Below are 27,464 nucleotides of genomic sequence, written 5' to 3'. Positions count from 1 at the left end.
TCCACTTCGAAATCAGGTCTAAAACTTCTATATCAAGTTCTGCTTTAAAATCAAATTATAATTTGACTCACCCAAAAATAATTTTGTACTTAAGTTGACTTAAATATTTATTTTTTGTTTGTTATATATTCTTCTTTTTTCTCCTAAGTTCAAAACCCTTTTTAGTGTATTTTCATTATTTAAAAAGATAAGTACATTTGCTATAATATATAAAGTGGCCAAACATGGTAGAGTTATTTTATTTTATTTATTTATTTTTAATAAGAAAACAGGGTAGAGTTGGACTCAATAACTACTCTCAAATCTAGACTATTTAATAAAATATCTAAAAATTCTTTCGAGGTTGCCTCTATGGACTTAAATATTAACTGACTGGAGTGATATTAGGGATCTCAAACAATTTATCAAATTTTCTATTAAATTTGGGACCTACACACATGTAGATTTGTGTGGGTCCCACACTCATGTGAGAGATTTAGTAAAAAATTTAATAGATTATTTGGAGTGTATAGTATTTTTCAACTGACTGTACCAATATAATTTTGGAAAAATAAAAGAAAGAAGAAGAAAAGAATAGGCCTAGTTTGGGAAGACTAAATAAGTGTACTTTTTGACTTTTTATGAAATATGGGTTGAGTTTGGGTTGGGTTTGAAGTGATGTATTAGAGAGGCGATGTGACTTAAATAAGATGATGTGACTTAAATAAGATAGTGACTTTTTGTATTTTTTCAATCATGCCAAACTAAGAAGAAAAGACGACCAAAAAAAAAAAAAAAAAACAAAACAAAACTCCAAAGTAATGAAGAATGGGCTGCAAGTAAAAGAAGGGAAGAACAGGCCTATCAGGGCCCAGAAAAGTAAGTTTTGGCCCAGCCAATTTTTAATCAAATAAACATGGTCAAGGTTTTAGGGCCCGTAAAATTTCTTATGCCATTCTTTGTAAGCAGCAGAGTCCAATTAGACAATTAAACGCTATGGAGATTATGAGGAATCATCTTGTCTTTTAAGAATTTCAATTAAGTAGTGTGTCTTTTTAATTCTATTAGTTAGTTTATGTAATAAATAGGAGAAAAAATAAGAAATAATGGGCATATAACTAGTAAAATTGCAAGGGCATAATTTTTCGGAGATTATATATAGGGAAAATTACTTTTCGGTATTTTTATAAAATTATTACATATTTATGAAAAAAATTTATGATTTTAGTTATTAATATTTATGAAGTTTATCATTTATTTGTAATTATTTTTCCAAACACCCACTGGTAATTTATTTTCCCTTACATATATAACTAGATTAATATGGAGTGATTCAAAAATAGAAAATTTATATAAATTATGATATATTAATGACCACTTTGAAAATATAAGTCACATTGACGGATTTTTATTTTTAAAGTGATAGAAGAACCTAAGGCATTCACATCATTTTGGACTAAAATTTTATAATTTTTGTTTGTTTGTATAGCACTACTATTCTATTTATGAATATGATGTATAAACAAAAAAATTATATAAATTTTGTATATAGAATGATGTGGCTGGATTGAAACTTGTCATTTTTAAATATAATGCTCATTAAACGATAATTAATTATAAAAATGTGGCTATCGCATTAATTTGAAAAAAAAAAATTCTATATAAAAATCTTGCAAGATTTTAATTTTTTTTATATTTATTTTTTCTCAAGTTACAAAATTTTGATAGTGTTTTAAAAAAAAAAAAAAAAAAAAACCCTCATGCCTCATTCACTTGCAAATACATGGATTCATTCAAGTAAATATACACAAAATGGTGTAATAGGCACTTCAGTAAACATGAGTCTCATTACAATAGTGCTTGAAGAGACTATATTCGTAATTCAAACTTACAAATGATATACTGTTGGATCAAATTACGTTTTCGTTAGTATTATATGTATGTATAATACTATAATGCATAGTATAATTTAATCTATACTTATTAATCCTCAACATGTCTCTATGGTTCTTTGTTAAGACTATCCCAATACATTTTCTCCCAAGTCTCCACTTGTTTCATTGATTTAAGTTTTTTCTTAACAAAGGCATCAAGAACATGAGGTTCATAGGGGGGAGGCAATGTGCAAGGGCTTGTAATAGAAGGACCCTTCACCAAAGACTCCATCATGAACTTCTTCTCCAATCCTTGTGCATTGCAAGCCATTGTCTCTGAGCAAAATTCAACAGCTCCTTTGGGTATTTCAGGTTTGAATGTTAAGAGTTTGGAGTATTCATTTAACAAATGAAACATGTAATCATACACATGGTCCATGTTGAGGTCTTGTTGAATGAAGTCACTAGCTGCTTTTCCAATGGCTTGAGCCTAAATGTATGGCAGATTAAAGTATTAACAGATGAAATTAATGAAGAATGCAATCAACAAATAAAGTGTTTTTTTTTTTTTTCGTGTTTATGGAAACAAAAAAATGAGAAGTCTGAAAATATTCATGACTTTCATATTATTTTAATTTTTTGAGAAAAGTTTGAAAAATTCAAAAATAAGTTTTAAGTGGTGTTTGATAACGTTGTCATTTTCTTATTTTCTGTTTACAAAAACCAAGAAACAAAAACATTTTTGATATACACAAATGTTTTGGAAAGAAATATAAAAAAATATATTTGTTTTTTAATTTTTATATATTTTAATTTTCTGTTTCTTTTTTTATATTTTAAAATTGGCATTAATTCCATTTGTTTGAAAACAAAAATAACATACTAAACAAATTTTAATTTCGAGTCTAAAAATAAAAAAATAAAAAAATGGAAATTACCAAACAATGCCAATTTCTTAAAAAGTGAGTTGTTTTTGGAAATTTTTCTCCTATTTTTAAAAACAGTTCGTCAAATAAATTTTAAAAAAATAAAAATAAAAACATAAAACAAAAATAAAAAAAAACAACTAAACAAGCTATAAATACCTTTTGTGTGTGATTGTTGGCCCAGTCAACCGCAAATTTTAGAGATCTGCATTTGTCATCATCCCTAATAGGCCAGTAATGTTGAAGTGGCTGTAGACCTCTGATGAAAAAATCATAGTAACGGGACCTCACAAGCAATGTAGCTGAATCACATGCTAGTATATACTTCTCACTTACTGACCATGCCCATCCCTCTATATAAATCTTGTATCTGCATACATGAGTTTATATATGAATATGAGGAAAAAATGGATAAAAGAGAAATTTAAATTCTAAAACAAATATGGTTAATTGGTGAAAAGTCCATTCCTATGGGGCCATATGTTTAGTCCAACGTTTAATTTTTTTTTTTTTTTGGTGATATGGATATTTGTTAAAAAGTTGTTAGAAAAGTCATCGACCACAAAAAGTTAGAGAGATAGGTGACATGTGATGATATTTGAACAGATAGACAAATAAATAAATTTTGAACAAATAAGTGTTCTTTTGAACATATAATATCCTTTTGATCCAAAAAAATTTAAACTTAGGTCTATTGGCCCGATAATTTCAAAAATGAACCTTTGGCATAAGTGCCCAAACAAATAAATCCATTTAAGTGTTCTTTTTGGGACCAAAAAAGGGACAAAATTAACCACCAATTAAATTAGGACTTGTCATACATACCTGTAAGTGCATTGGCTTGCTGGGTCTGATTTCTTAAATCCTTGTTTAGATTCAAGATTCCAATCCTGCGTATATTATACATAAACGTATGTTAGTAACTCGTCCAAAAAATCTTTGATCCAAACAAACAAATGGGTTGAACAATTGAACTAAGAAATCTTTGATCCAAAAAAATCTATGCTGCTAGAATTTGAAGAAATTTTTTGAAAAATTGAACCAATGATTTCCACTTGTACTTATTAATATGTGCTCTACTATCTTTCCATCTAGTGATAAGAAAATATATGTTAAAACAATCTATGCATTTATTGGTCTGGTTGTTAGTTGAGTACCACACCGGTAATTGTAATTGGCTGAGATGTGATCTTATCACACCGGATTCTGAGATATTCGGAGAGGGATTTGAGTCCTAGTTGAAAACAGATTTTTAATTTGGATAAATTAAGACTGTTGTAAGAGGTTTATCTCAATCTAACTAGGATAGATAAGTTCTGAATAAGTGTTATTTCTGATTTAACTAGTGATTTGTTATTTAGCCGATTTATCTTGTGGGATGAGTGCCCTTCTGGTTAGTAGGTATTTTGATCATTGTTGCAGGTGTTGGACTTATCTAGTGCACGTACTCTTCGACTTTGTTCCCTAAATCTCAGAGTCAAATTCTGTTTGGTTGTCCAAATACCTAAAAAGCTATGTAAAAGTCATAATGACTAATCAAGCATGAAATATACTTGGTCATCAAAAGTATGGAAGTGAAAAAAGGCTATTGCGTATTGGTGCAGTGAAAAAGCATCAATCCTTAGAATTAACCAAGCTGAGGCTATTGAGGCTTGTATCTCTTTTTACTGTATACATTAATACATTTATTTTGCCGATAAAATTAAAAAAAAATAAAAAATAAAAAAATACACTATTGAGGCTTAGCATCCGAATTTGAGCCCTCACATCATATCATATGGACTAAAAGGTACCTGAACGAAGAGGCGAGCATTCCAATCGTATTTGTCGGAGACATTGCATTTCAAGAGGTCTCTCCTGGTTCCGGCTACAAAAGGATTTCCCTTCCAGTAAGCAAATGGTTCCCTCTCCATCCATTTGATCCTCTTGTTGCCTTCTTTTATCTCCTTCAAAATACTCTCCCATGGTTTTATGTTTATTTCAGCCCTATTATCATCAAAACAAGTATATCTATTGCTCCTTCATCAGAAATATGAACACATCATCCCATGCATGCTTTTTAAAGATTAAAAATTGCTATATGCATGGTTGAGAATTTATTAGATGAGAATAATGTGTCAAAATTATAAGAATAATGCTATATGTGCTAATTCATATAGCCTCTGTTTGGCAAGTGAGGTTGGAGGCTTTTTTGGCTATTTTAGCCACAAAAAACAAAATAGGCTATTTTAGCCATAACAAACAAAACATCACATCCAACCCATAATCATTACATTCTTCTCTCACAAAAAAACTCAAAAAAGCCAAAAAGCCAAAAAGCCCTTCCCAAACCAAGCTTTTAAGCCCAGGCTAAAATAGCCAAAAAAGCCAAAAAGCCAAAAAGCCAAAAAACCAACCCACTTCCCAAACCAAGCCATACTGTAATTAATGTATCAATTGATAATGTGACATAATTTTAGATATTTTTAATATTCGTAATTTATATAATGAGTGAAATCAATAATAACATCATAACTAATATTGATATATTAATTAATGTAAGTAACACTATTCAAATTATGAAAAATGCTTCGGACCCCAGTGAAATGGCGCGATATGATTGGACAAAAAAAAAACTATTTTATTTTTTATTTTTTATTTTTTAAGTTTCAGCCAGTGGGAGCTCGCCACCTCACTGGAGTCTACAGCAGCTCTCCCAAATTATAATAGAAAGGTGAATCAATTTTGTTACAAACAAAAAGAAAAGTCACAAATAGAGTAGAACCCTGTCACTTGGCTTGGACTGACACAAGTCTTCCACTGATTTTAAATAGGAATCCGGATCCTCGGCCGCCCTACCCGGCAGCCCCCCAAAACGACGTCGTTTTGGGGGTTTTTTGTTTTTTTTTTTTTCTTTTCTTCTTCTTCGTTCTTGCTTTCTCTCTCTTCTTCGCAGAACCAGAGGGAAGGGGAGGGGAGGGGAGGGAGGAGGGAGGAAGAGAGAGAGGAAGGGGAGGGGAGGTCGTCGAGCTCGCCAGCCGGATTCGCCAAAGACTCGCCGTCGCAGGTCGTCGAGCTCGCCGTCGCAGGTTGTTGAGCTCGCCAACCGTCCGATCGTCGCCCGACCGCCGTCGCCTCCGCCTCCGCCTCCGCCCCGCCTCCGCCTCCGCCTCCTCCTCCTCCTTCCCCACTGGTTATGGCCCCCTCCTTCCCTTCCTCCTCCTCCTCCTCCCTCCTCCCTCCTCCTTCCTCCCTCGTCCTCTCCTTTCTCCCTCTCTTCCTCTGCGTTTTTTTTTTTTTTTGAAAATTTGCCCCCAAAACGACGTCGTTTTGGGGGCTGCCGGGTAGGGCGGCCGAGAATCCGGACTCTTTAAATAGTGGGGTTCACACTTTTTAGATATGGTAAATTATTTTGTACCAATCACAAACAAATTCATTTTCGGACCGACGCTCACCCTTTGATTTTTATTTTATTTTATTATTATTTATCTATCTAGGTGCCTAGGCTTTCTTTCTTTTTTTTTTTTTTTTTTTGATGGAATCAACTTGGGTCGTCGTTTGGGAATAGATTTTTTTAGTAATTTTTTAATTTTTTTGATTAAAATAAGATATAAAAAAAATTAGTATGTTTAGAATAACTTTTTACCTTTTTAAGAAAAGATGTGCAAAAAGTAGAGAGAAAAGAAAATCTTTGACTTTTTGGTATAGGTTGTTGACTTTTTAATAACTTTTTGACTAAATCGATCACTTTCCAAACGAGACCTAAAAGTAGGTTTTTTCTTTTTCTTTTTTTCCGTTGAATTCCACCTTTATTTTTTTACACATTTTTAAAAAAAAAAATTGAAAAGTTAACGTTAACCTACTTAAAACAAGCCAAAATCTACCTCAATTTTCCCTACATTTGACAATTAAGAGAACGGGTTACAGGAAAGTTTTGGTGCATCACAATTTGGTGGGGCAATTGTTTTTTTGTGTGGCAAAGAGTGAAGAATTGTAGTGATAAGGTCAAAGAAATACAAAGATAAAAATTTGTGTAAGAAAATAAAAAAATCAAATGAGACAATGGGTAACTATCCGACTTGGATATTTTAAAATGAATTTCTACCCTTTTTTTGGATAAATTATAAATACATCCATGAACTTTGATGAAAATACAAATCACCCTTTGTAGTTCTCGAAATTACATTTCACTCATAAAATTTTTAATTTCATAACAAATCGCTATTTTTATTAATAAATCAAGTCAATTAATAATTTTTAACGATATTATAAATATGTTTCAATTAATAATTTAAATAACTTTATTATTATATAGGATAACAATTATGAATTTTTTTAAATTAATTTTGTTAAATAAAAAAATTTAATAAAAAATATTTATAATTTTTTAAAATATAAAAAATAATCAATACTTTAAATAAACCATAATTTAACATTCTTTTTTCTATAATTTAACATTCTTTTAAATTTAATGACACCATTAGTAAGAAAAGGACCTAACAGGAGTATTGGGTGGCGACAATGACCCATGAGTTCAGGTACATCCCACCACGTTTCCCATAGCAGTTTTCCCCAGTGGTGAATTGGGTGGCGACAATGACCCATGAGTTCAGGTACATCCCACCACGTTTCCCATAGCAGTTTTCCACAGTGGTGAGATCAACTGGGGATGGTATTATACATAAATAAAAAAATAATAGTTTTTAATTTTTTTATTTTATTTTAAGAAGAGTGACAAAAGTAGAAAAAGGTCATTTTTTTTTGTCACTTTTCTTGTCACTTTTTCTTTTCTCCATAAAAATTTATTAAAATTTGTTGGTTGGGTATTATTTTTTAGATCACATTATTATTATTATTATTATTATTATTATTATTATTATTATTATTATTATTTTTTTTTTTTTAAATATATTTATTTAGATCATTAAAGCAAGAAAAGAAAAGAAAAGAAGTATAATTTACCAACCCCAAAAGGACCAATCAGGGAAGACAATGTCCATCGTCCACCGGTCACCACAATACCGAAACAACGGTGGTGGGGCAGTGGCATTAGGTCCACCAGGGTAGTCGCGCGATCGGACAACCGGTCGATCATTGCAGTCAAACATCAACTCCAAGTCTGGCAACCTCCCCGGATACCTCCTTAGGAGCTGCAAAATCCCCCATAATGTAAACTCACCTCTAGTCTGTATTGATTTCTTGTACTTCTCTACATAAACCTTTCCTTTCACTATCGCCACCCTAAAATGAGCCGTCCTCTTCGCTCTCTCCACCATCTCTCTCGTGATCCCCGTCGCCTTAAATGGTCGTAAATCTTCGTGTATCCAACGTAAAAAATCCGGGCATGTTGTCTGATTAATATCAGTTTCAAACATTGTTGTTGGATAATTTCCTGGACATGTTTGAGTCTGGTTTCCAATTGAGCATTTGAGTGGGATTTCAACTCTCTTTGGGACTTCTCTATCCTCTTTTGGGATAATTTCAGCTTCTTTTTTGGCTTTAGCAAACGAAAAGGTAGACTGCAAAAGTAGTTACACCTTAGGTGGAATTGACCTAAAAGTAGAGATGTTAAAATTGTTTGTGTTGTTGTATGACATGATGTGTTAAAAGTCAGGCTTAATTTTTTGTGTTAAAATTTGTTAGTTTAGTGAGCGTGTGTAGGGTGCTAGATGCTAGGGAATAATTTTATTTCAAAATAACTGAAAAGGGAGTGCCAACTGAGGAGCGGTATGTATGTCATCAGGCGGTGTCTGGTGAGTATAAAATTGATACTTATATGAAAGAGAGTAATTCTAGGGATAAAGAATTCAGACACGATCACTGTGGATGTAAAAATTGGAATTTTATGTCCTTGGAAAAGGGTACAGAATTTAAAAACTTACAGAGTTGATCCAAGAAGAAGATAGGAGCGCGGTGATGAGGAGGACGAAGAAGAAGAAGATGATAGCAGCGTTAGTGATAGGCCATTTCTTTAATGGCTGTGGCCACCATGTCGCTGCAGTGGTAGAGATCATTTGCCTGTATGGTTCAGTTTGCTGCCATATGGTACTAAAGAGACTATGCATGCTCTCAATTCACACACAATCTGTTTTCTCTGTTGCCTTTTGTGCCCAATAAAATTCCAAGCATATATATCCAAGTCTAGTGGTGGTTTTTTTTTTTTTTTTTTTTTTTTTTTTTTTTTGCAATAAAAACAGTATAGTTGAATATTCTACCTGTTTGCAATAAAAAGAATAGTTGATTTGATGTGACAATTTGTCATCAATTATTGTTGAATTATTTGTTATTGTATAGGGACGGGCAATGGTGACTGTCCCAAGTTTTGGAAAATCTAAATACTATTCTTTTATTTTATGACTATTTATAATATATTTGACTTACAAACTAGTTTATTGACACGTTTTCCGTAATAATTAAAAAAAAGTTAATTTATTTAGTATAAACAATCCGTAAGTCTTGTTTAAAAAGTTGAATATTTTAATAAATTATTTTATTTTTTGATTATTTTAATAGGTTAAAATTTTTGTGTTTCAAAAGATTATTGAATTTTTTTAAAATTATTTTTTAATTTTTTCTATCAAAATTTTATTATGTTCCATTAAAAATGACACTGGGTCTTAAGCGGGCCCATGCGCCGTGCCGGATTTCAAAATGACTGCCCAGGCTTAACCGGGCCTAACCCACCCCGGACCACGTGCCATTTTTACACCCCTACTAGCCATCAAGGCAAACATGTTTGGTGGAGCGAATTTAAACCCGAGTTTAGTTGATGGATTTGGAAAAAAAAATTTAAAAAAAAAAAAAGAGAAAAAAAAAGTGAATTATGATTTCGCACACTTTTTCAATTATTTAGAGCATTTTCAATGTTTACTATTTTGTTTCATTAAATTTGAATAAAAATTAAAGTAAAAACTTCATCTGATGTTGAACGTTCTAACAAAAAATTTTGATTTTTTATCAAAGCATCAATTGATCGGGAGGACGGTCGGGTGGATGTTCGACCGGTCGACGTTTGGTGTAAATTGACCACAACCTGCATGACAATTTTGCAAGGAATAGATTATTCGGGAGGACGTCTAGCCCAACGGCCACCTACAAATTTGATAAAACGCTCTAGATATTTTTAATTTGATGAAAAGTTTAAGACATTTTCAATTTGATATTGATTTGATATTATAATTAGAATACCAAAACTAAACTTTTTTTTTAATATTTAAATTTGATAAAAGAAAAAAAAAAAGTAACGTTGAAAACGATCTTAGTAATTCTAAGGTAAATACATATGGTGCTTTAATGTTTCCTACTGATTACAAGGGAAGAATTTATTATTTTTGTTAACGAAACTGCAGGGTAGCTCGAAACTTGCCTACCCCGAATGGCTCGAATATGAAAAACAGCATCGTTTTCAAAAAAAAAAATTTCATCTTCCTTCGTTTCTCTCTTTTCTCTCGACATTTGAAAACTCACTCTAACAAACAGAACCAGAACCTCCTTCATCTTCTTCCTTTATTTTCTCTCTCTAAAAATTACCAAACTCACCACAAAATTGAAGCAAGATGATGAATAGATCAACAAGATGATGAACAGATCTGATTTAGGAAAAAAAAATTTATGTTGAACAAATTTATGTTAAACAGATCTGATCTGTTTATGTGAGATGAAGTTAAAATAAAAATTATAAGTTAAAACTATGAAACAGATCTGATCTGTTTATTCTTTATAATTTTAAACTTATGGTCTATGTCCATTAAGAAGATGATGATGAACATATTAGATCTTCTTTTTTTTTTTGTTGATTTTCAAATTTTTTTTTTTGAAATAATAATAATCAACAACATCTTCATTAACAGCAACATCTTCATCAATATCATCGCCATCAACACATTATCATCGGCGAACATCTTCATCACATCTTCATCAACAGCAACATCATCACCATCAACACATCATCATCATCATCGCCATCAACATCTTCCTCCTCCGCCATCACCGTCTTCTTCTCTTCCTCCTCCTCTTCCTCTCTTCTTCCTTCTCTATTTCTCTCTTTCTCTATCTCTGTGGGTTTGATTCAACCTTTGAGACAGAAACGAGAAATGGAAAGGAAAGAAGAAGAAGAAAAAAAAAAATCAAAATCAAAATGACGTCTTTTCTGAAAATCCGGCCATTAGGGGAAAATGTTTCGAGCTACAAAACATTTTCCTTTTGTTAAAACAACAAAGACAAATATCATGTGCTGAATAGTATAGAATATTATTGTAAGATTACCAAATAATTTTTACAAGCTATGTGGCTTGCCCATCAAGGCAGCTATGTTTGATGTATATATCATTTAAACTCGTGTTTGGTTGATGAATTTGAATAAAAAATTAAAAAGAAAAAGAAAACAAATAAGTAAAATGTGATTTTACACACTTTTTCAATTATTTAGTAATTCTAATAGAAAGAATTTATTATTTTTGTTAGTTTTCAAAAACAACAAACACATATGTTAAATAGTGTAGAACATTATTTTAAAACTACCAAATAATTTTTACCTCTCTATTGGGTTTTTAAAAATAATCTTTGGTAGCTCGAAATTCGGTGGCTTGAAATTCAAAACGACGTCGTTTTGGATTTTGATTTTTTTTTTCTTTTTCTTTTCTTGCTTTTTGAATAGAGAGACAGAAAAGAGAGAGAGAAGGAGAAAAGAGGAAGAGAGGAAGCGAGAGAGAGAGAGAAGGGGAAAAGATGGAGACGGTGATGGCGGAGGAGGAAGATCGGCGGTGATGGCGGTGATCACCGATCGCTGATCAAAACTCTACTTTTTTCTTTTTTTTTTCCTAGTGAATCTGGATCTGAAAATGATGTCGATGTTTGTTGTTGATAATGATGATGATGTGTTGATGAAGATGTTGATTTTTTTTTTTTTTTTTCTCTTTCCTGGTGGATCTAGATCTGAAGATGAATGGGGAGGGGGGGAATTTGTAGAAAGAGCATGTTTTGATGAAGATGGTGTTAGCAACAGATCAATGGGGTCTGGGTGATAAATGTGTTGTTGATGGGTGATAAAAAATTTGTTGTTGATGAAGATGATGTTGTTGTATTGATGAAGATGATGATGATGTTCTGTTCTGTTTGTTCTCTCCCTCTCTCAGCTTCTCTTCTCTCGTCCTCCTCTTCTTCATTCTTTCTCTTCATCTGCCAAAAAAAAAAATTGCCCAAAACGATGTCGTTTTGGACAATCGGGCCACTTGAGTAAATGAAATTCGATCTACAAAACGAGACTGAGTTTTAAATAGTCTACAATGATTCCTCTGGTGAAAAAGTATGTTGGGTTAGTCTTTCTTTCTGGCAAAAATAACTACTTTGTTTGATTTTGAATTTTTAAAGACAATTTTGTAACTTTTGGGTTTTTTTGTCAGTTAGTTTAGGCTGGGCGCGGTGGCTTGGACCCAGAGTAAGTTACTAATAATAATTAAAAAAAATAAAAAATGGTCATGTTTAATTTAGTTTTCAAAATCTGTTATTTTCAAATAGTTTTATATTTTTGAAGGTTAAAAACAAAATTTAAAAACTCAAAAATATAATTTTAATGTTTATTTTTGTCAAAATAATTTCTATTTTTTCAAAAAAAAAAAAAAAAAAACTTCTGAGAAAATCAAACCAAACAATGTCTACTAGTCCATTTCGAAATCAGATCCAAAACTTCTATCTCAAGTTCTGCTTTAAAATCAAATTATAATTTGACTCACCCAAAAATAATTTTGTACTTAAGTTGACTTAAATATTTATTTTTTGTTTGTTCTATATTCATCTTTTTTCTCCTAAGTTCAAAACCCTTTTTGGTGTATTTTCATTATTTATAAAGATAAAATAAAATAAATTGTATATGTACATTTGCTATAATGTATAAAGTGGCCAAACATGGTAGAGTTTTTTTTTTTAAATCAGAAAATAGGGTAGAGTTGGACTCAACAACTATTCTCAAATCTAGACTATTTAAGCTTCGTTTGGAAAGTGGGTTGATTTTTTGACTTTTTGGTTTTTGTGGCTATTTTAGCCTGGGGCTAAAAAGCCTGGTTTGAGAAGGGTTTTTGACTTTTTTGTGAGATAATGAATGTAATGATTATGAGTTGGATGTGATGTTTTGTTTTATTGGACTAAAAAACCTATTTTCTTTTTTGTGACTATTTAATAAAATATCTAAAAATTCATTCGACTCTGCCTCTATGGACTTAAATATTAACTGACTGTACCAATATAATTTTGTATAAAAAAAGAAGAAGAAGAAAAGACGACCAAAAAAAAAAAAAACAGAATACAAAAACAAAACTCCAAAGTAATGAAGAATGGGCTGCAAGTAAAAGAAGGTAAGAACAGACCTATCAGGGCCCAGAGAAGTTTGTTTTGGCCCAATAAATTTTTAATCAAATAAACATGGTCAAGGTTTTAGGTCCAGTAGCATTTCTTACGCCATTCTTGGTGAGCAGTAGAGTCCAATTAGACAATAAACGCTATGGAGATTATGAGGAATTATCCTGTCTTTTAAAAATTTCAATTAAGTTGTGTGTCTTTTTAATTTTTAGTCAGTATATGTAATATATAGGAGAAAAAAATAAGAAATAATGGGCATATAACTAATAGAATTGTAAGGACATACCACGTAAGATATGGGGCAGACTTATGCCATAATTTTTCGAAGATTATATACAGGGAAAATTACTTTTCGGTATTTTTATAAAATTATTACATATTTATAAAAAAAAATTATGATTTTAGTTATTAATATTTATGAAATTTATCATTTATTTATAATTATTTTTCCAAACACCCACTGATAATTTATTTTCCCTTATATATATAACTAGATTAATATGGGGTGATTCAAAAATAGACAATTTATATAAATTATGATATTTTAATGACCATTTTGAAAATACAAGTCACATTGATGGATTTTTATTTTCAAAGTGATAGAAACTAAGGCAGTCACATCATTTTGGACTAAAATTTTATAATTTTTGTTTGTTTGTATAGCACTACTCTTATATTTATGAATATGACATATAAACAAAAAAATTATATAAATTTTGTATATAGAATGGTGTGGCTGGATTGAAACTTGTCATTATTAAATAGAGTGCTCATTAAATGATAATTAATTATAAAAATGTCACTATCGCATTAATTTGAAAAAAAAAATCTATATAAAAATCTTGAAAGATTTATTTTTATTTTTTTTATATTCATTTTTTCTCAAGTTACAAACGATTTGATTGAGTGTTAAAAAAAAAAAAGACCCCTCATGCCTCATTCACTTGCAAATACATGGATTCATTCAAGTAAATACACACTTTATGCCATCAATGCATCACAAAATCAAGTAATAAATATTAATGGTGTAATAGGCAGGCACCTCTAAACATGAGTCTTATTAAAATAGAGCTTGAAGAGACTATATTCGTGATTCAAACTTACAAATGGTATTCTGTTGGATCAAATTAGTTAGTATTATATGTATGTATAATGCTATAACACATAGTATAATTTAATCTATTCTTATTAATCCTCAACATGTCTCTATGGTTCTTTGTTAAGACTATCCCAATACATTTTCTCCCAAGTCTCCACTCGCTTCATTGATTTAAGTTTTTTCTTAACAAAGGCATCAAGAACATGAGGTTCATAGGGGGGAGGCAATGTGCAAGGGCTTGTAATAGAAGGACCCTTCACCAAAGACTCCATCATGAACTTCTTCTCCAATCCTTGTGCATTGCAAGCCATTGTCTCTGAGCAAAATTCAACAGCTCCTTTGGGTATTTCAGGTTTGAATGTTAAGAGTTTGGAGTATTCATTTAACAAATGAAACATGTAATCATACACATAGTCCATGTTGAGGTCTTGTTGAATGAAGTCACTAGCTGCTTTTCCAATGGCTTGAGCCTAAATGTATGGCAGATAAAAGGATTAACATATGAAATTAATGAAGAATGCAATCAACAAATAAAGTTTTTTTTTTTTTTTTTAATTTAATTTTTTTATGGAAACAAAACAATGAGAAGTTTGAAAATATTCATGACTTTCAGATTATTTTAATTTTTTGAGAAAAGTTTTAAAAATTCAAAAATAAGTTTTTAGGTGGTAACGTTGTCATTTTCTTATTTTTTTTGTTTACATAAAACAAGAAACAAAAACTTTTTTGATATACACAAATGTTTTGGAAAGAAATATAAAAAAATATATTTGGTGATTTAGCAAAGGTGGTGGCTGCATTAGAGTTGCTAGAAGTTGGTAGGAGCTCGCGAGTTGCTAGTGAAAACACATTTTGTTTTTTAATTATTTTTTTAAAAAAACAAATTGGCATTAATTCCATTTGTTTGAAAACAAAAATAACATACTAAACAAAAAACAACTAAACAAGCTATAAATACCTTTTGTGTGTGATTGTTGGCCCAGTCAACTGCAAATTTTAGAGATCTGCATTTGTCATCATCCCTAATAGGCCAGTAATGTTGAAGTGGCTGTAGACCTCTGATGAAAAAATCATAGTAATGGGATCTCACAAGCAATGTAGCTGAATCACATGCTAGTATATACTTCTCACTTACTGACCATGCCCATCCTTCTATATAAATCTTGTATCTGCATGCATGAGTTTATATATGAATGTTAATATAATTGTTAAATTGTTAATTGAATCTTTAGCTTTAGTATAATTATTAATTGTATAGGTTTATGCTTTCCTTTTTGCTTTCGGTGATAGTGGAGCACTTTGGTATCCAATGTAACCATTCTTCTCTCTATAAAGAGAGAGTTCATTCCTCTTTGAATGTATCACATACAATACAGATATACAACAATCTTGTAATACATCAATTTATTTTAACTTGGTATCAGAGCAGGTTTAGAATATAATATTTTCGCTTTCCCGGCGGGCGGCAACCTCACCTTAGCCGCCCGCCGGACCTCAACCTAATCCGCTAAAATTTTCTACACATACCTTGAAATTTCTTCGAGTCCACCACCACTGCCCCTCCTCTCACTGTTGTCCTCGCACAACCCACCGAACCGCCAGTCCTTGAAGTGTCCCCGGTGCGATTCTCTCACCACCAAGTTCTGCTACTACAATAACTATAATCTCTCTCTCTCTCTCAAATGGAGCCATTTTCGCCGGAATTAGACCTGGACAATCTCAGAGCCATCAAAGTCCTCGAAAAAAGAGCCATGGGCACGGTCTTTCTCATCCACGACCAGTCCATCGACCCGTCTGCCCGCTGCCCGTTCGCTCTCAAAGTCGTCGAGAAATGCTCTCTCCACGCCGCTGACCGCCGTGCCTGCTGGGATCTCTCCGTCCTGACCCGTTTCTGGGTTGGGTCGTACCGTACTGCCCCGGTGGCGATCTCCATGTTCTCCGATACCGTCAGCCCGCCCACGTGTTCTCTCCGGCGGTCATCAGGTTCTACCCGGCTGAGATCATCATGTGCTCTCTCGGGCTCGGCTAGGCTCTCTCTTTCGTTGACAGAGACGAACAACACCAACAGGGGGCTGCTGGGGTGTCCTCCCCATGTCCTCCCCAGAGATATGTGCTTTGCTCTATTTTTCGATCTGGACTTCACTTTCCTAGAGATGAATCCTTTAGTCCTGCCCTGTGCACTCTTCCCACACCTTTCCAATTTGCATCTCTTGCCGCCACCATGACGGACACAAATATCAGTCCGACCCCATGCGCTCTTTGTGCACTCTGGCACGGCACACCTCTTTCCACCCCCGTGCGCCACACAGAATAATGTCCCCCCATGCACGCTCTTCGGGCAAACCCCACCACCCTGGAATGAACACCTTTTCCCTCCACCGTCTCTCGACTATGCACCCACTTTCATTATATTCATTATTCCCCACTTGTTCCCCACTCTCTCAGTATATATATATATATAAAATCCATCATACACTGTGTGTGTGCGTGGGCCAACCTTCTCCACTCCTTTATTATTATTTTGTCCAAACCCATTCACATTTGGTGGTTTGATCTCAGTGGAAACCAATTTCATCATATTTTATTTTATTTCATTTCCACCCACCCATGCCTTCTTTTGGTTTTTTAATCATCCCATTCCGTCTGTTTTCCTTTCTTTTTATTTTACTATTGTCCACCCAGCCTCCTCTGCTTTTTCCTTTCTTTTATTTTCTATATATATGTTTATATCTTTTCCTTTCTTTTATATTTTTTTTTTCAAACTCCACAACAACACAACAAACACAGAAACAACAAAAAAAAAAAAAACAAAAAAAAAAAACAAAAAAAAACAAAAAAACAAAACAGACGAAGCGGACTGCAGACCAAACTCATTTTATTCATCTCGGGGCTCACCCCGATCACCATTTTACATTCAAAAAAAAAAAAAAAAAAAAAAAAAAAAAAAAACAAAACAAAACAAAACAAACCACACCCACAGCGGGATTTTTTCTTCTCTACTCTACTGCAGGTCTCTTCTTCTTGCTTTTCTCTTGGGTGTCCCTTCCCGGCGCTGCCTCCATACTTCCCACTCCACTGGGCACGATCACTACTCCCTGCTCCTCCACTGCAGCATATGGCGGCCCTCCAAATCGGAACATCACGGTGGCCTTCCGCTTCAGCTCCTTGTTTTCTGCCCTTAGCACGCTTATCTCTGCTCGCGCATCCTTATACATGCGTTGGAGCAGAGCCAGCTGGGAGTTTAATTGCTGCACCTCGTTTGTCCTACTCTGCAGCCGGTGCGACAAGTTTGTGACCGCCGTCATGGACTCCACACATGCCTTCAAAGTATACTGATTCGCCTCCACATCCGTTTGCACTGCCATTTTTTGCTCCACCGACTGCATCGGAAAGTTCAACGGAGCAAACCCAGTGGTGTTTGGTTGAGGTTCACGGGACACCGCACCAGTTCTCTCTCCTGTGGACTCGTTCAGGTCGGGAAAGAGAGTGAGCAGCCCACGGGACGACGAAGCCATTTTCTGGGCAACAGAGTATTACAGAGTCTCTCTATCACAACGAAGAGTTTTTCAGAGAAATTCGCAGGTTTTTTGTCTCAGCCTCTGCCTCAGCCTCAGGTTCAGTCTTGGTTATATAGCCGAGGCAGCCACGCGCATCGCGCGCCTCTTCTCGCCGACAAACTGGCACGCCTTTTCATGGCACGCCTTTTGATGCATTCGGGCACGCCTTTTGATGGCACGCCTTTTGAGGGTGCGGGCACACCTTTTGAGGGCACGACTTTTGAGGGCTCGATATCTACATCCATGTATATCTTTTGGGCAGCCTATCTACACACTCATACAGTGTCTTCTACACCAGTCAGCTTTATCAATCCCTTTGTTTCAACCTCAAATAGGTTTCTATCTTCACACCTATTTGAGTTTGAGGGGGGGTTATACACAGTATCATGTTCAAGCCACCTCATGGCGCACTCCCTAAGTCGCCCCCTTGGTGCACCACCACAATCTTCTACAACGGTCCGACATGACCCCGTAAACTGTCCTACTACAACGGTCCGACATGACCCCATAAACTGTCCCGACATTAATTCCGGTCAGCTTCTACAACGGTCCGACATGACCCCGTAAACTGTCCCGACATTGATTCCGGTCAGCTTCTACATCGGTCAGACATGACCCCATAAACTGTCCCGACATTGATTCCGGTTAGCTTCTACAACAACGGTCTGACACGACCACACAGTGTCTGCTACATCGGTCCGACATGACCCCGTAAACTGTCTTCTACAACGGTCCGACATGACCCCGTAAACTGTCTTCTACATCGGTCCGACATGACCCCATAAACTGTCTTCTACATCAGTCTGACACGACCACACAGTGTCTGCTACAACGGTCCGACATGACCCCGTAAACTGTCTGCTACAACGGTCCGACACGACCATACAGTGTCTCCTATCCCATTTTTAATTGTCAGCTTATTTTTCTGTTTTGTTACTCTCTCCAAACTCAAGTTGGCTAGTACCTATCCTCCTTGAGTTTGAGGGGGACTGTTAATATAATTGTTAAATTGTTAATTGAATCTTTAGCTTTAGTATAATTATTAATTGTATAGGTTTATGCTTTCCTTTTTGCTTTCGGTGATAGTGGAGCACTTTGGTATCCAATGTAACCATTCTTCTCTCTATAAAGAGAGAGTTCATTCCTCTTTGAATGTATCACATACAATACAGATATACAACAATCTTGTAATACATCAATTTATTTTAACTATGAATATGAGGAAAAAATGAATAAAAGAGGAATTTAAATTCTAAAACAAATATGGTTAATTGTTGAAAAATCCATTCCTATGGGGCCATATGTTTAGTCCAAGGTTTATTTTATTTATTTATTTTTTTTATATGGATATGTGTTGAAAAGTAGTTAGAAAAGTCATCGACAATAAAGAGTTGGAGAGATAGGTGACATGTGATGATATTTTAACAAATAGACAGATAAGTAAACTTTGAACGAATAGGTATTCTTTTAGACATATAATATCCTTTTGACCCAAAGAAATTTAAACTTAGGTCTATTGGCCTGACAATTTCAAAAATGAACCTTTGGCATAAGTGCCCAAACAAATAAATCCATGTAAGTGTTCTTTTTGGGGCAAAAAAAGGGGACAAAATTAACCACTAATTAAATTGGGACTTGTCATACATACCTGTAAATGCATTGGCTTGCTAGGTCTGATTGCTTAAATCCTTGTTTAGATTCAAGATTCCAATCCTGCGTATATTATACCTAAACGCATGTTAGTAACTTGTCCAAAAAATCTTTGCTCCAAACAAACAAATGGGTTGAAAAATTGAATTAAGAAATCTTTGATCCAAAAAATCTGTGTTGCTAGAATTTGAAGAAATTTTTTGAAAAAGTGAACCAATGATTTCCACCTGTATTTATTAGTATGTGCTCTACTATCATTCCATCTAGTGATAAGAAAATATATGTTAAAACAATTAACATCATAAATTTTGTGGAGACATAATTTTTGAGTTGTTCACTGATTGTTAGCCAAGGTACCACGTGAGTAATTGTAATTGGCCGAGGTGTGATCTTATCACACCGGATTCGGAGATATTCGGAGAAGGATTTGAGTCCTAGTTGAAAATTGATTCCTAAGTTGGATAAACTAAGCTTGCGTTTGGTTGTATTTTGTAAATGTGATTTGAGAGTATGAGTTGTATTTTGAGTTTGTGAGTTGTAGAATTATGATTTGAGTGTAGAAAATTTGTTTGGTTATGGTTTTTAAATAGAGTGTTAAATTGTGTTTTGAAGATGTATTTTGAATTAAGTTTTGAAAGTTTGATGTGACATGTGAAAGGTGAAAATTTGTTTGGTGATGTGTTTTGAAAATAATTTTCAAAACTTAATTCAACTAATAATTTATCATCAAACACACAACTCATATATCAATATCCATATTTTTTATCAACAATAATAACCAAACTATTTTTAAAATACTGAAATTAAAAATTGATTTTTTTTGTCAATTATTTTTTTTTTAGTAATTTTTTTGAATAATTGTTGTTTCGAAATAATTTTTTCATTTTAAAATAAATCGATGTCAATTTTTTTCTGCCAATTAATTTTTCTATCGATATCCATATTTTTTATCAACAATAATAACCAAACTATTTTTAAAATACTGACATTAAAATACCATTTTTTTGTCAATTAATTTTTTTTCAAATCTTTTTTTTGAATAATTTTTTTTTCAAATAATTTTGTCATTTTAAAATAAACCTATGTCAATTATTTTGTGTCAATTAATTTTTCTATCAATTTATTTTTTTCGCCTGTACAAACATCTTGTAAAATACGTTTTTAATTTTTTTCTAAAATAATTGATAGAAAATCTGAATAAAATCTCACCTTTCTGAACCTTTTGAACCTCACCTTTCTATAAAATAATTGATGCCAGTTCATCTTCAGAGAGGAGGACAACCAGCCGGTCATCCCCAAGGCCTACCGCCCGGTCATCCCCAAGGTTTGATACACAGATGAGGTTCACGTGAAACAGAGACGATGGAGGAGAAGGACATGGAAGCTTTTCAAAAACGTTGAAAGTGGAGATACAAGCTGCCAAACGGATTTTCAAAATCTAATTTGAATTAACACGCTGAATCAACTTTTGAACATCCTATCCAAACGTGAAGCGGGAGTTCACGTGTAGAATCACGTTTTGAATTCACAACCAAACACAGCCTAAGACTCTTAAAAGAGATTTATCTTAATCTAATTAGGATAGATGAGTTCTGAATATGTGTTATTCCTGATTTAACTAGTGATTTGTTATTCAGTCAATTTATCTTGTGAGATGAGTGTCCTTCCAGTTGATAGGTACTTTGATCATTGTTGCAGGTGTTAAATCTATCTAGTGCACATGCTCTTTGACTATGCTCTCTAAGGGGTTGTTTGGGATGACCTAAATAAGTGCACTTTTTGTCTTTTTACGAAAAGATGTGCAGAAAAGTAAACATGTGATGTGATGAAAAAAAGATAAAAAGATAAAAAGATGGATTATTTTTGAATTGTCAAACTTGACCTAAATCTGGGAGTTAAATTCTATTTGGTTGTATGATCATATTTTAACATATAGAAATTCTATGCATTATTCATGTATATTAAAGTCCAAATACCTAAAAGGCTATGTAAAAATCATATTGACTAATCAAGCACGAAATATACTTGGTCATCAAAAGTATCATATGAACTAAAAGGTACCTGAACGAAGAGGCGAGCATTCCAATCATACTTGTCAGAGACATTGCATTTCAAGAGGTCTCTCCTGGTTCCGGCTACAAAAGGATTTCCCTTCCAGTATGCAAATGGTTCCCTCTCCATCCATTTGATCCTCTTGTTGCCTTCTTTTATCTCCTTCAAAATACTCTCCCATGGTTTTATGTTTATTTCAGCCCTGTTATCATCAAAACAAGTATATCTATTGCTCCTTCATCAGAAATATGAACACATCATCCCATGCATGCTTTTTAAAGATTAAAAATTGCTATATGCTTGGTTGAGAATTTTTTAGATGAGAATAATTGGTCAAAATTATAAGAATAACGCTATATGTATCAGTTTGTATACTATAATTAATGTATCAATTGATGATATGGTATAATTTTATATATTTTTGATATTTATAATTTATATAATGAATAAAATTAATGTTATATACTAATTAATATATTAATTAATGTAAGTAGTACCCCGAAATTATAATAGAAAGATGAACCAATTTTGTTACAAACAAAAAGAAAAGTCACAAATAGGGTAGAACCCTGTCACTTGGCTTGGACTGACACAAGTCTTTCACTGATTTAAAATGGTGGGGTTCATTCACACTTTTTTAGATGGAAAATGTTTAGTAGTTCAAAATTTTGTGGCTCAAATGGTTTAAATTTGTCAAAATGACGTCGTTTTACATTTATTTACACTCAAAACGACGTCGTTTTGAGTAATTTGAGCCATTTGAGCCATAAAATTTTGAATTACCTAACATTGTTGTTTTTAGATACGGGTAAATTATTTTGTACTATCACAAACAAATTCATTTTCGGACCGACGCTCACCCTTTCATTTTTTTATTTTATTTTTTTATTATTATTTATCTATCTAGGTGCCTAGTCTTTCTTTGTTGATGGAATTAACTTGTTTTTAAAATATGATTAAAAGTAGTTTTTTAAGTTTTTTTAAATTTTTTTTTTACATCACCTATTTTTTCTATTTTTTTGTACTTTTTTTAAAAAAAAATTAAAAAATTAACTTTTAACATACTTCTTAAAACAAGCCAAAATCTACCTTAATTTTAAAAATATTCACTAAAAAAAATACACAAAAATAATAATAATTTACAGAAAATTAAATTTAAAAAACTGAAACTAAATATATAGAATAATTTTTTAATTTTTTATAAAAAAAGTGATAAAAGTTGTAGAAGCTAATTTTTGTCATTTTTGTTGTTTTTTTTTCTTTTCTCCATAAATATTTATTAAAATTTAATATTCAAATACAGCCTAAAAAGAAGAAGAAGAATTTACCAACCCCAGAAGGACCAATCAGGGAAGGCAATGTCCATCGTCCACCGGTCACCACAATACCGGAACAACGGTGGTGGGGGAGTGGCATTAGGTCCACCAGGGTAGTCGCGCGATCGGACGACCGGTCGATCATTGCAGTCAAACATCAACTCCAAGTCCGGCAACCTCCCCGGGTCCCTCCTTAGGAGCTGCAAAATCCCCCATAATGTAAACTCATCTCTAGTCTGTATTGATTTCTTGTACTTCTCTACATAAACCTTTCCTTTCACCATCGCCACCCTAAAATGAGCTGTCCTCTTCGCTCTCTCCACCATCTCTCTCGTGATCCCCGTCGCCTTAAATGGTCGTAAATCTTCGTGTATCCAACGTAAGAAATCCGGACATGTTGTCTGATTAATATCAGTTTCAAACATTGTTGTTGGATAATTTCCTGGACATGTTTGAGTCTGGTTTCCAATTGAGCATTCGAGTGGGATTTCAACTCTCTTTGGGACTTCTCTATCCTCTTTTGGGATAATTTCAGCTTCTTTTTTGGCTTTAGCAAACGAAAAAGTAGACTGCAAAAGTGGTTACACCTTAGGTGGAATTGACCTAAGAGTAGAGACGTTAAAATTGTTTGTGTTATTGTATGACATGATGTGTTAAAAGTCAGGCTTAATTTTTTGTGTTAAAATTTGTTAGTTTAGTGAGCGTGAGTAGGGTGCTAGATGCTAGCGAATAATTTTATTTCAAAATAACTGAAAAGGGAGTGCCAACTGAGGTGCGTATGTCATCAGGCGGTGTCTGGTGAATTAATACTAATAAAAAAGAGAGTGATGCTAAGGACGAAGAATTCAGATACAATCACTGTGGATGCAAAAATAGGAATTTTATATCCTTAGAAAAGTGTATAGAGTTTAAAAACTTACAGAGTTGATCCAAGAAGAAGATAGGAGCCCGGTGATGAGGAGGACGAAGAAGAAGAAGAAGATGATAGCAGCGTTAGTGATATGCCATTTCTTTAATGGCTGTGGCCACCATGTCGCGGCAGTGGTGGAGATCATTTGCCTGTACGGTTCAGTTAGCTGCCATGTGGTACTAAAGAGACTATGCATGCTCTCAATTCACACACAATCTGTTTTCTCTGTTGCGTTTTGTGCCCAATAAAATTCCAAGCATATATATCTAATTCTAGTGGTGGTAGTACTAATAAAGCTAAGATTTGGAAGAGTTTAGATACTGGTTGGTTTTCCAATGGAGTTGAATAATCTATCTTCTTTGTTTGTTTTTTATTTTTATTTTATTTTATTTTTTTTTGCACAAGGTGAATATTCTATCTGTTTGCAATTAAAAGTATAGTTGATTTGATTTCACAATTTGTCATCAATTATTGTTGAATTATTTATTGTTGTATAGGGACGGGCAATGGCCACTGTCCCAACTTTTGGAAAATCTAAATACTATTCTTATAATATATTTTAGAAAGTGACTTATAAACTAGTTTATTCATACGCTTTTTTGTAATAAGTAAAAAAGTTAATTTATTTAGCACAAGCAACTCTTAGGTCTCGTTTGAGAAGTTGACTATTTTAATAAGCTATTTTAGTTTTTAATTATTTTAATAGGCTAAAATTTTTGTATTTGGAAAGATCATTGGATTTTTTATACTTGAATGTAATATTTGTGAGAGAAAAAAATAAAATGATTATGAATTTGATGTGACATTTTATTTTATTAATTATTTTAGCTTATTTGTCTTATTTGTGGATTTTAACTTAAAAAAAGAGAGCTAAAAATTCACTTTCCAAATTGGGCCATAATAAGATCGTTTATAAAATATATAATGAGATGATACCTATTTTATAAAATCAATCACTAATTTTTTATTTTATCAATATTTTATAATATATAATGAGATGATTTTTAACTATTTCAAATTATAAAATGAAAAAAATGACTTGTTAGATTTATGAGTAATACTGAGATTTATGAAAAAAAATATTATGGAATATTTCATGAATTTTTTTTATCTTTTGATTAATATATGATGTTTTATTATATGTATAATCTAAAGATGAAGAATCTTCATAGAATAATTCATGATCATTTTTTCATGATTCCTAACATTACTCTAGATTTATTTAATTTCATCCTTATGAAATTATATTTTCACAATATTCGTATAAAAAATTATTTTTAATTAGTTATGTATCAAAACCAAGTCAAATTTTTTTCATACACACATCTTGACCTTTCCTAAACAACATTTATGATTCCACCCCTAATTGAAGTAGAAGTATGTAGATTTGAGGAGTAAGGATTCTCTGTTCCTAAATAATTCTGTCACTCGGTCTCAATTCACTTACAATTATTGGATCATATAAGAAATTCAAGATGTGAAAATCTTAAGACATATCTAATAATCGTGAGTGAATTGAAACAGAAGAACAGAATTATTTAGAGACAGAAAATCCTTCTACGGATTTGAGAGAATAATGGCAGAAGAAAAGTCAAAGTAAGACAAGCATGGATACTCTTCTGTCCCACATTGTGTCTTCTCTTCTTGTCTTTTAATTCAACATTTTTTTCCCCGAGCACAAGTTATACATGTAGACATATTTTTTCTGCTTTTAATTCGTTGGGCTATCTATTTCAACTGATGTAAATATTCTCACATTCCATAATTTCTGCAGAGCATCTTTTAGAGCTAAATATTCTCACATTCCATAATTTCTGCAGAGCATCTTTTAGAGCTAAATATTCTCACATTCCATAATTTCTTCAGAGCATTTTTAGAGCTAAATATTCTCACATTCCATAATTTCTTACATTCCATAATTTCTTCAAAGCATCTTTTAGAGCTAAATATTCTCATATTCCATAATTTCTTCTGTTTTTAAACACTACCATGTAAAAATCTGATAACATAAGAGCATCTTTTAGAGCTAAATATTCTCACATTCCATAATTTCTTCAAAGCATCTTTTAGAGCTAAATATTCTCATATTCCATAATTTCTTCTGTTTTTAAACACTACCATGTAAAAATCTGATAACATGATAATTTTAAAACATAATTTAACAATTTAATTTATGGGTCATTTTTTAATAAATTCTCTTTTTAAGTGTTTTATTTCATCTAACACATATTCTTTTTGAGTATTCTATTAAGTCATGTTTAATGTAATATGACCAAATCATCATTTCTATTTTTTTTGCACATGTTTCTATTTTGAAACTAATACATAACAATCCCTCATTTTATGGAGAAAATCTCTCCCTCATTTTAAAAAGAAAATCTTTCCGTTATTTCTATGGAGAAATCTCTCACTCATTTTAAGGAGAAAATCTCTCCCACATTTCACAAAGAAAATCTCAAATTATGAAATTCGACTATTTCATAAAATTTAAAAAAGTGAAAATCGACTATTTCGATTGTTCAATGGTAACAAAAATGATTATCCAACCAATAAGCATAGTAAAAAAAAATAACAAAATACAACTAACTTTCGAAAAAAAAAAAAACTCATACCAAAGTACAATATGAATGTTCACAATTTACAATTAACATACAACTAACCATCAAAAAACAAAATTTATATCAATGTGAACATTCACACTGCAATATGAAACAAAATTGGGGAAAAAAAAAGGGTAAATTACACTAACAACCCCTTGAAGTTTATGTTTGTTACAGTTCCCCCCTTACATTTTGGAAATTACATCTCATCCCCTGAGGTTTAAAGTTTCATTACAGATTCTACCCCTTAACAATTTAATTTTTTTAAATACCAATTTTGCCCTTATTGGGGAAATTACATTGACATCTCTCACATTTTAGAAATTACAATCCCCTCCCTAAGGTTTAAAGTAGCATTACCAATTACCCCCTCGGTTAGTATTAGTTGGAAAAAAAAATTCATAGAAAAAATAATTAATTGGAAAAAAAATTAATTGAAAAAAAAAATTGTTAGTAAAATTTTTAAATTTTTGTTTAAAAACCAACGTAAATTCATATTTTGAATTTACGTTTTTTCTTCAAATTTACAAACTGAGATAAACCAAAAAAATTACCACACAAGTTTTTATGACAATTTTTAAAATTTTTGTAAATATAAATTGAAAACTGAAAACGAAATGGTTACCAAATAGGTCTCAGATGATAAAAATATCATAAAATTAACAAATAATTAAATAAGTTACCAACGTTAGAAATGACTTATCAAAAGATTCTTAGACTATGTATGGTTTGATTTTTAGAATTTTTTTTTTAAAAATTAAAAATTAATTTGATTAAGAAATAAAAAATAATTATCATTTAACTTTTTGGCAAGTTATATACATACGTATGGCTGTTTCAATTTAATTTATAAAAAATTATTTCTAACCACTCGAAAGAAAAAAATTATATAAAAATGATAATTATTTTTTATTTTTTATTTCTTAACCAAATTAATTTTTAATTTTTTTTAAAAAAATTCTAAAAATCAAACCATACATAGCCTAAGAATCTTTTGATAAGTCATTTCTTATGTTGGTAACTTATTTAATTATTTATTAATTTTATGACATTTTTACCATCTGAGACCTGTTTGGTAACCATTACGTTTTTAGTTTTTAATTTATATTTACAAAAATTAAAAAAACTGTCATAAAAACTTGTTTGATAATTTTTTTTTGGTTTTTAAA

At 32.2% G+C, this 27,464-nt stretch overlaps 2 protein-coding genes across 3 annotated transcripts; both read right to left on the bottom strand.

Annotated features, from left to right (window-relative positions):
* Positions 1-1,747: 1,747 nt before the first annotated feature.
* On the bottom strand, positions 1,748-8,890 carry LOC114282155 (uncharacterized). Of its 2 annotated transcripts, none has more exons than XM_028224802.2 (6): positions 8,641-8,890; positions 7,721-8,277; positions 4,573-4,765; positions 3,605-3,669; positions 2,939-3,149; positions 1,748-2,343 (listed from the first exon to the last, which is right to left on the bottom strand). In XM_028224802.2, the coding sequence occupies exons 1-6, from the start codon at positions 8,821-8,823 to the stop codon at positions 1,981-1,983; spliced, it is 1,572 nt and encodes a 523-aa protein (XP_028080603.2). In that variant the 5' UTR covers positions 8,824-8,890; the 3' UTR covers positions 1,748-1,980. The 2 variants fall into 2 exon arrangements, with proteins under 2 accessions (XP_028080603.2, XP_028080605.2); XM_028224804.2 differs by having other exon boundaries at positions 7,721-8,311; positions 8,641-8,830.
* Positions 8,891-14,131: 5,241 nt separating this feature from the next.
* Positions 14,132-24,215, bottom strand: LOC145789374 (uncharacterized). Its single transcript, XM_082902504.1, has 6 exons — positions 23,706-24,215; positions 22,798-23,354; positions 21,479-21,671; positions 19,416-19,480; positions 15,169-15,379; positions 14,132-14,680 (listed from the first exon to the last, which is right to left on the bottom strand). The coding sequence occupies exons 1-6, from the start codon at positions 23,889-23,891 to the stop codon at positions 14,318-14,320; spliced, it is 1,575 nt and encodes a 524-aa protein (XP_082758630.1). The 5' UTR covers positions 23,892-24,215; the 3' UTR covers positions 14,132-14,317.
* Between the last annotated feature and the right edge of the window lie 3,249 nt (positions 24,216-27,464).

The sequence above is a fragment of the Camellia sinensis genome, chromosome 13 (assembly GCF_055761805.1).
Source record: "Camellia sinensis isolate YWXY chromosome 13, ASM5576180v1, whole genome shotgun sequence".
Taxonomy (NCBI): domain Eukaryota; kingdom Viridiplantae; phylum Streptophyta; class Magnoliopsida; order Ericales; family Theaceae; genus Camellia; species Camellia sinensis.
This window is presented reverse-complemented; position numbering and strand designations above follow the sequence as displayed.

Bases quoted from the DNA above. Each gene is read 5' to 3' on its own strand.
- LOC145789374 (XM_082902504.1), bottom strand. From the start codon at position 23,891: ATGCATAGTCTCTTTAGTACCACATGGCAGCTAACTGAACCGTACAGG. The intron at 21,672-22,797 runs GTAAATTCTTCT...TGATGATAACAG, and splicing joins GATTGGTCCTTCTGGGGTTG to GGCTGAAATAAACATAAAAC. The intron at 14,681-15,168 runs GTATTTATAGCT...CCATACATTTAG, and splicing joins CCAACAATCACACACAAAAG to GCTCAAGCCATTGGAAAAGC.
- LOC114282155 (XM_028224802.2), bottom strand. From the start codon at position 8,823: ATGCATAGTCTCTTTAGTACCATATGGCAGCAAACTGAACCATACAGG. The intron at 3,670-4,572 runs GTACCTTTTAGT...TAATATACGCAG, and splicing joins ATGCTCGCCTCTTCGTTCAG to GATTGGAATCTTGAATCTAA. The intron at 3,150-3,604 runs GTATGTATGACA...TCATGTATGCAG, and splicing joins GCAAGCCAATGCACTTACAG to ATACAAGATTTATATAGAGG.